Here is a 9,803-nt window from a genome sequence, read left to right on the forward strand (position 1 = left end):
GTGAGGGACTCCTGGCTGACTGGGACACAGAGCTGGTAGAGCCAGCCCCCTGCTGTGCCAGCTCCGTGCCTCAAGCATGCCCCTGCTAAGAGTGTCCCAGGCAGACCATATGAGCCGAGGGGTGCCCAACCCACCATGACCTGTTGCTGTTGCTTGCCATGGTGCCTCAAGTGCACCTGAGAACCTCGTGTGGGCCCCTGAGCCTCAATGGTGCAGAGGGCAAGCCCGCCCTGCCTCACAACCTCTGTCACCAACTGGAGGGCTACCTATGGCTGCGTTATGCATTCCTGCCCTCCACAGCCGAGGATATCACCACCAGCATTGATGCATTCCTCCATGCGAGAGGTCCATGCCTGCCTAGATGAGGGGGCACAGGCTGCTCAATAAAGTTTGGCACTGTTTCCTGCCTCCCTGCATGCTGTGAGGGGGAGACTCTGGGGGCCGGGGGAGTATGGCCAGCCCAGGTGGGAAGAAGCGGGCAGTGGTGGCAGGGGCTGGGAGGGTCCTCTCCCCAGTGGGGGGCTTACCAGGTGGATGTGGCAGACACGGCTCATGGCCTGAGTCAGTCCCCAGTGGCGGTGAGGATGTTCCTGGTGGTGTACTGGGGCACAGTGCCTGACTGCCCAGTCAGGGGCCCTCTTCAGGGAGGAGCTAGAGCTACTGAGGCTGGTGATGCAGGTGGCCTGGCCTCCCAAATGGGGCTGTGCACCCAGAGCTACCAGGACAGGCACTGGCCGAGGCTCCCAGAGCTGCATGATGAAGTGGGGAGGTGGGGGAGGGAAGCGCAGCAAGACAGGTTCCTGCCACCCTGAGGGGCCCTCCCCCGGTGTCGTGTTGCTATGGATGCCGGGCCCCAGTGGAAGCTTGGGCAGGCTGCCTGTGCTGGAGTAGATGGCATCGCTCTGGCTAGGATCCCAGGGTATGAGGATGTTGTCCAACTTCCACATAAAGGGCGTGAACTTTCAGGCAGCCCCCAACCAGCAGTTGCCATTGGTGATGAACCAGTGTACCCACAAGGCTTTGACCTTTATGCGGTACTGGCATGCCAACCAGTTGTGCCCTCACTGCTGCATGTGGCCTGACAGGCCCTCATAGATCGAGATGTACACGTTGGAGTGCCTGCCCCAAGCAAACAGGCTGAGGACCTCAGCCTTGCCCCACAGTGCCATGATGTCCACGGTCTCCTCCTGGGACCAGTTGCAGCCATGGGAGGCAGCATGTCCCTCTCCGGAGAAGATGTCAGCATGGCTCCTTTGATGATTCGCTGGGCCTCCATGCAACAGTCTGGGTGCCACCACGCCTGGGCAGGTGTTTGTAGTGCCCATTGCAGGGGCACAGTGCAGGACAGGCAGGTGCTCAGTGATGCTGTGCCGGGAACCAACAGCAGGGTCTGGGCAAGCTGCTGTGGCTGGCCTTGGGCCAGCTAGAGCAGGACCCACTGCCCAGAGGCTGGCTGCAGATGGCCCAGGGTGCTGCTGGGCCTGGCAGGTGCCTGAAGCACCCAGTGCAATGTGACGGTATGGGCCTGGCAGCTGTGTAGTGATGCAGTGCCAGGGACCAGTTGCGGGGTGTGGACAGGTTGCTGTGGCTGGCCTGGGGCCTCTGCTGGGAGATGCAGTGGCCAGAGGCTGGCTGCAGATGGCCCATGGCCCTGGTGTACTTGCAGACTGTTAAGGGCCAAGGGCTGGGGCAGGCAAAGGGTCTGGGCAAGCTGCTGTGGCTGGCCTTGGGCCAGCTAGAGCAGGACCCACCCCATCCCTAGCACTGGAGAAGCTCCCAGCCCTGTGGCCCTGCGGCTGTGGGTAGCCCCTGGTGGGGGGGCTGACTAGGAGGAAATTTGCTCCTGGTCAGTGTCTACACATGTGTTACTGTACAGTAACTACTTGGGAGTTAATTTGCTACTTGTATTTACAGGTAGCAAATTAACTCCCAAGTAGTTACTGTACAGTAACTACTTGGGAGTTAATTTGCTACTTGTATTTACAGGTAGCAAATTAACTCCTGAGTAGAGCAATTTACTACCTAGTAAGCATCTGCACAGGTAGATGGTGACACTAATTGAGCAGTAATTTGCTCTACTGCTTAGTAAAATGTCTCATGTAGATACACCCAGTGAGAACTTGGGGAAGGCTGGTACTTTCCTTGACTAGCTCAAGTTGAAAATAAATCCCATGTTATCATACACCTATAAAAAAGGTTCAAGTTCCAACCACAGAGTTAGTTTATTTACTTTTGATTTTATCTAAATTTGATCCTTGTGCCTCCTTTGAGGTCTCATTTGGAGCTATTCTTTACTGAAAGACAAAGATTTACATAAAGAATTAGCACCATTCACACACAGCCAACACAAGGAAGAAATAGTTGAATGCAACAACTACCATTTTATCCAGAAATGTATTTTCTCATCATATGCCAAAATTCTTTAGACTCCTTTTCTTTAAAAGGTGTGTTTCAAGCAAACAGGTTTAGGCAGGACATTTTGTACAACCTTTGAATGGGAACCAGGAATTTGACATTCAGAAAAATAGTTTTCTTTGACCATTAAGTGAACTCCGCATTTGATTTGTCAGCTCTCCAAATAAAGCTATTATTGCTCTTTGTATTAAATACAGCCATTATATTAAAAAAATATTAAAGCAATATTTCATATGAGGAATCCAAGTTTCAAACACTAAACACTTCACTTGAGATCAGGAACTGAAAATTAGAAAAGAAAACACACAGTCACCTGCCAAACAGCATAAGATGCTGACTGACACCTTTGTTCCCACTCTGGCAGTCCTATTGAGTTCAGAATGCAGAGTTAGGAGCTGTTTGCTGTGAGAAGTGGCAGAAACCTGTCTGTTATTAATTTTTTTATTTTGCACAGGCTCATTTGTAACTTCTGGATCATTAAGTATCCTCAAGTTCATGGTTATCACCCATTCGCCTTCCAAGCAGAACCTAGTAGTAATGCATGTTGTCTCAAGTGTGCAAGGAAACATATCCACAGGTCAGGGTGCACCTGAAGAAGATACTTTTCTCTCTCACATGAATCCTCTTTTGCTACATCCTTATACTGACCTTTAGGCAATGAATCTTTAGGAATCATCAAGCATCCTTTCTGCACTTCGTTTCATATCTGGTTACTGTTCTTGCTACTCGGGGCAGCTGGGGCTTGTCCTTGCTGTTGGGTACCAGGCTGAGAAGACCACAACTCTCCTCTCTGGGCACAAAGCTTTAAACCTACTAGCCCAGGAGCAATGCTCCCTCTAAGGAGTAGCGGTCTGTGAGCGCGCTGCCTCAGTCCGTGAGTGCACCGCCTTGGTTCGTGAGCACATTGCCTTGGTTTGGTGTGGGATGCTTACTGAAGGGGGTTGAGGGCTGGGTGCTGGAGGCTGGGGCCTGGAGGCTGGAGCTGAGAAGCTGGGGGCCAGAGGCTGGAGCTGAGAGTCTGGGGCCGGGGGGCCGGAGGCTGGAGCCAAGAGGCTGGGGCAGGGGACTGGAGCCAAGAGGCTGGGGGCTGGAGGCTGGAGCCGGGGGCTGGCGCAGGCTCTGCTGGCTCCGGGGAAGTTCTCCGCTCCCCCGCATCAGGACCAGGGAGTAGAGCACTTCCCCGGATCTGGCAGAGCCCATGCCAGCCCTCTGCTCTAGCCTCCATCCCTGTCTTGCCTCACCTTGGGGAGGAGCTGCTGCCTGCCCCAAGTGAGGCTCCGCTGGCTCTGGGACACTTCTCTGCTCCCCGGCTCTGATGCCACATGCCTCCTCGCTCCCCAGGGCAATGCGGGGGAGTGGAGCAGTGTCCTGGAGCCACTGGAGCCTCACTTGGGGCAGGCAGTGGCTCCTCCCCAGGGTGAGGCAAGGCAGGGATGGAGGCTGGAGCGGGGGGCTGGCATGGGCTCTGCCAGCTCTGGGGAAGTGCTCCACTCCCTGGCCCTGATGCCATGTGCCTCCTGACTCCCCGAGGCGAAGCAGGGGAGCGGAGCACTTCCCTGGAGCCAGCGGAGCCCGCACCAGGCTCCTGCCCCCACCTCACCTAGGAGCCGACCTTCAGCTCCTCTCCTGGTGTGTGATCTTGAAAAGGCTGTGCACGGCCAGACTTTTAGTTGTGCACAGCTGCGCATGCGTGCACCTTAGAGGGAACCTTGCCCAAGAGGAGTCTCCTTGTTTACTAATACCCTGGTGGGAGGCAAGCGTGGAGGATCAGGAACTTCTGCCCTGCCCTTTCAGCCCTATGGAAAGGATGCCTTCTACCCACTAGGGTTACCATACCCAGCCCCATGACTAGAGAGAAGGATTCCTCTCTCACTTCTTTTTTTGTGCATCCCCACAGCATCTAGACCAGGTACAAAGCACCTTCATTATGTATGCGGTGTAAGGCTTTGTTTTGGGAATGCTTGTTTTAAACATACACAGTGCTAGGGAAAGCAGATTGAAGAGATTTGTGCTGGCGTTCACCAATGATTCTCATCGTCTTCACAGGATAGGACCAGCACTGAGTGCTCACTGTGGTGCTGCGTTCCTTTGTGTGAACATTCGCTATTCAAGCTCAGCCTGACAAGGCCTTGCTGCTGTCCCTGGGAAGACCACCACCATCTGCCAGTGTTACATAATTCACTTGCATTATGGCATCTCCTAGGCCATGGCAAGAATTAATAAACCTTTTGTTTCCTCAAGTGTCTGATCCAACCTGTCAATCATATTATGGGCTTTTAGTAATGCAGGAAAACCACACAATCAGGAAAAGAGGAAGAAAAATGAGAGTGGCTTTCTCTTTTTTGTGTGCGCAATGACACTACAAATATAGCTGATGAAACATCTGACGTCTAATTTCCCGCCGCAGAAGGTATAAAAGGGGGAAATAAGATTGAACACAGAGCTTTGTTTTTTCACCTTCAGGTAAGTAAAAGCCCACTGACTGTTAATTGTTTATATAGCATAAGCCAAGCCCCAGTAGTTTCTCTTTATGACTTTGTGTTTAGGAATCATTGGTATAAAATATTAAGAATATAAATGTTTGTTGCTAAGAATCAAGGAAATATTACACTGCCAGAGAAGCCAGAGACTCATAAAAATTTCTCTTCCTTTTTCCCCATCAGATTTGCAATTAACATGACATCAAATTACCAATTTTTTTGTTACTGAAAACTTCTACTGTTCACAATTTTGTTTGTTTTCTGATATAAAAGTATCTAAAACAGGATAGTGTCAAGGTTGGAAGGTAAGGAAGTGCTGCACTCAAAGGGGGTGCGGACTGCTGGACAGAGAACTTGTCTAGGATGACACTGGAAAGTGACTTCCTCTCACTGTCTCGGTTTCTCCACCTCTAAAACGGAAATAATGATGCTTCAGTTACATCGTAAAGTAGTTTAAGATTTCTGAATGAGGCATCCAGAGTAAGAGTGAGGTATTATTTATGAACAGGGCTTTAAATTGGTTGACCAAAGACTTGAGCGAAATACAATGACTGTCTTCTACCGTCATGTCAGGTGAGTCCCTTGGTTTCTGCCAACTGTCTCAGATTGGAAAGTATGCTTCAGGTGCAAAAGGGTGGTGGGAGGATAAATGCATTAAAAACTGAGGCACTCAGGTACAATGGTAATGAGGGTCAAGTAAATATCTAAAACAGAGGTGGACAGATTGATGAGATTATAAACTGAACTATGGAGAAGAGATAGGAAGAATGGCAGTAATATACTCATATTCTTAGTACATTTGTGCGTGTATGCTACAACCAGTCATTTATCCTTCAAAAGTTTGAGGCATTCTAGAAGCCTGTTAATGAGGATATTTGCCAATTTAAAATCATCATGTGGCTCCTCTTCCCTTTTTTCACATGAGTAGAACCCGATTAAGACCCAGTGCTATCAGTGGGAAACATCCCATTCCATTTCAGAGGCTCTGGGTCAACTCCAGACGCATAATTTTCTGAGAAAAATAATCTTTTTTTTTTTTTTTTGTGAAAAATACAAATTTGGTGACTCAAATATTTTGTGAATTCACGTTAAACTTGCCAAATTGTTAGTTTGCGGGGAAGGGACAGGGAAATTGAAAAGTCCGCTATTTGCCCAGCTTATCTTTACTGCACTGTTCATTGGGGGATCTACACATGTAAGTAGAAATAGAATTTGCTAAAACTGATAACTCTGAGGTAAAATTAACTCTGTATATGTAGGAAAAAAAAGTGTTAAAATAATTAGCTGGTATTTTAGATTAATCAACATCAATTATGTTCACAAAACTTCTTGCGTTGATTTCCTCAATTGCTCACAGAAATCAAAAATTATAGTTCCTAAAAAAAATTCTAAACCTTAATCCTCCTCTCTTTGAATTCATCTCAAATCTTCCATTCACCTCATTTGGAGCAGGACTGGGCCATTGTACAGAATGGCCATATTTTGGGACTTTCTGAGAACTTGTACCTCTCATAGCCTTCGGGGGCTGGAGAGTCTCAGAAATTTTATAGCTGATTACTGCAATACAGAGCCAAGGACTGGTAGGTCAGCGTGCAAGCCAGGTTGCAAAGTGAAATTAAATCAATTGAAGATTTAACCTGTAATATTAACATCTCTTTATTTTCTACCATAGATAATAAAACCAAACATGCAGGGTCTTTATCTCAGCCTGCTGTTAGCTGGCCTTCAGTGTTACGTGTCTTCAGAAACAACAACATGTAAGTAAAACCAGTTCAAGACACTACTTAGCATACGTTTTGATCTTTTGTTCATACTTGACCAACCCTTTCACTTTCTGCACTTATTAGTCAAGAGTATATATACTACTTTTTCCTTCCGACTCATGCTTATCCCACATCCTAAAGTCCATTAAAAAGTCTCTTAGTGAAGCAAATTGGAGTTTTGCCATTGGCTTCAATGGGAGTAGAATTACAGCAGTGCAAACTTGAAGCGTCTACAGAAATGTCCGTAGGACACCTGGAAGTTCAGTTTGATTTTGAATAAACTGAGGGTCCAATTCTTAGAGAAGAACAGTCTTTAGCTCTCATTTATATCAGTGGGCATTTGAGTACTCAGAACCCTACAGGATTGGGCCACAGGACCCCAACATTTTGGGTACTCTTTGTTGTAGTTTTCTTAGTTTCTAGGCTATTCTTTTTATCATGGCTTGAAGGCTGCTTTCCAAACATGACCCCATATATTCTCACCTTATCACCACTGAAGTTAGTGGAAAGATCTTTACTGACTTCACTTCTCCTTCACTGCAGTTTAAACCAGTCCCTTGTGGACACAGTAAATACCTCATCAGCATCCTCTTTTTTGTGGGGACTTGAATTCACCCCTCAGGCCTCTCTTCTCTGGACTCAATAATCCCAGGTCTTCCTTACCTGGCATGTTGTCTATGCAAATGGAAATCTGCACTCACAGATAATATACTGTTTGAACAAAAAGCCATTTACACAAGGAAAAGCAAGGTTTCCCAGGTGCCACGCTTGAAAACCATTCCACTTTAGGAGAGCGATTCAGATGTGATATAAGCACCTGCAATACCTACTACCACCAAGGATAGCTGCACCCTAAATACTGAATGAATTTGGCTTATCTTTACAGACAGTTTTATTGACACACCTATTTCACATCTGATTATCACTTGCACGTTTCTTTGTTGAATCACTGCTCCCAACAGGGGCACAGAACTTGCACCAATTTCCTTGGACAGTTTGTTTAAATGAACAAAGCTTGTGAAGCTCACAAATAAGTCAGTTCTCTGTATTTGTGCTTAAACAGCTTCAGCTCGCTGCTCAGACTGTCATAGCAATGCCACCTGTGAGGAGAACGATGGCCTTCGAAAATGCGTGTGCAAAGATGGGTTCGCTGGCAACGGCTTCAGTTGTTCCGATGTGGATGAATGTGCCTTTCCAGGTTTGAACCTGTGTCCAGCAGGCGCCTGTGTAAATACCTTGGGCTCATACGTCTGCCAGTGCCCCAGTGGGTTCCTGCTTTCCTCAGAGGGTGGCTGTAGAGATATTGATGAATGCTCTACCCCCAACTTAAACCGCTGCCATTCATTAGCAATGTGCACTAACCACAATGGCAGCTATTCCTGCTCTTGTCCCCAGGGGTTTGCTGGTGATGGCTATTCCTGCAGAGCAGAGAACTGCACTCTAGAATCCTGTGACTCTGGAGCTGACTGCTTCAAAACCGATGCATCCCGCATCTGTGCTGACCCTTGTTCAAATTACGATGTCCTTGACAATTACTGGCGCAGCACCTCCTATGGGGCTGGAAGCAACTGTGATAGTAACAAAGTAGGCTGGTATCGATTTATAGGCATAGGTGGGGAGCGCATGCCAGAAGCCTGTGTACCAACATACAGGTGCAACACTGATGCACCACTGTGGTTAGATGGATCACACCCTTCCATCGATGCTGGGATAGTCACTCGTAGTGCTTGCGCCCACTGGTCAAATAAGTGCTGCTACTGGTCAACCGACGTACAGATAAAGGCTTGCCCTGGTGGATATTTTGTATATAAACTTAATGGAACACCAGCCTGTTCTCTGACGTACTGCACAGGTGAGTCACTTGGAACTGTTTGGGATTCAATGTTTTCCTTCTACACATAAAACATGGGTACACTTGTTAAATCTCTTTCCCTTTACCCGTCTGACCTTTTAGATCCTGCCTATGTTGGCAACCCATGCTCTTGTAATGCAGAAGAGGAATGTAAGCTAATAAATGGAAGCTGGGGTTGTTACTGCAGAAAGGAATCCAACAACACAGGTATGTAAGTTGAACAGACTACCAAAAAGCAGAAAACCATCTTATTACCTACATAAAGATAGAGGAAAATGATTTTTTTTTCTTTACATGTATGTGTACAGGCTGCAAAACTTGCCAGGATCACCTAGATGCATCTGGATGCACAGGGTAAATTCTTGGAACCAGTGAAGTCAGTGGCCAAATTCTCATTGACTTCAATGGGGCAAGAACTTTACTCATGGAGTGTGTACAGGGACAGGCTGCAATAAGCCTCTTGCTCAAACCTGCATAACTTGCAGAGTGTCAGAAAGGATTCCAGGACCAGGCCTTGGGGACTGCAAAATCTGCTCTTTTTCTGGGGATTCCTTCATTACAAAAGGCAAGGAGAATGCAGAGCTATGACTGTATCATTTTCCAGCAAGCAGCCTCATGACTGAAGTCAACCTGTTAAAGCTGTGAACTAACTGTCCTGATTAAATATCTCTTTCCTTGCATTCCACAATGCTGTTCTTTTACAGTCCTACAAGTACTTCATTTTGAATTTAGGGATATATTTAAAAACATGCAGGGTATGTCTTCATGAGACATTTGCTGTGCAGTAGACTAAGTAACTGCCCAGTAAATGTCATGCACCTACACATGCACCCCTATTAGGTTGGAGTAAACTAATACAAGTAGATACAAGTACCATCCTGATGCAGAGTTTTTTAACAGCGCATGTGTAGATGCTGCCCCAGCTGGTTGGGGCATGAGGTGTTTCAATGTGGAGGATGCCTGCTGGCTAGCCCCCTGCTGAAGTGCCCTCGTGCTCCAGCCAGCCCCTCTGCAGCATGTTGAGCTGGGGGGGGAGCAGTCCTGGGCTGGCAGGCTGATCCCCCAGGCCCCCTGCCAACTGGAGCTGCCGACTCAACCTGCTGTACTCCTGGGTCCAAATGTAAATGCATGCCCAGGAGCAATAAACTCCAGTGTGATAAGCACCAGAGTTTATTGCATCACATTAATATGCATGTGTAGACACACCCACAGATACTCAGTTTACTTCCCATTCTACTGCACTCAGTCTTCGACAAAACATTTCAGTTTGTTATTAAAAAAACTCACTAAAGT

General features: G+C 47.5%; 1 protein-coding gene across 1 annotated transcript in view; it reads left to right on the top strand.

Annotated features, from left to right (window-relative positions):
• Positions 1-6,582: 6,582 nt before the first annotated feature.
• The window catches only part of UMOD (uromodulin), a 21,164-nt gene continuing 17,943 nt past the window's right edge, over positions 6,583-9,803 (top strand). Inside the window, exons 1-3 of the mRNA XM_019507693.1 lie at positions 6,583-6,652; positions 7,722-8,510; positions 8,613-8,717. Coding sequence (XP_019363238.1) covers positions 6,583-6,652; positions 7,722-8,510; positions 8,613-8,717 — 964 coding nt within the window. The remainder of the gene's footprint in view (positions 6,653-7,721; positions 8,511-8,612; positions 8,718-9,803) is intronic.

This window comes from Gavialis gangeticus, unplaced genomic scaffold, assembly GCF_001723915.1.
Source record: "Gavialis gangeticus isolate Ggan-Ray unplaced genomic scaffold, GavGan_comp1, whole genome shotgun sequence".
Lineage (NCBI taxonomy): Eukaryota > Metazoa > Chordata > Crocodylia > Gavialidae > Gavialis > Gavialis gangeticus.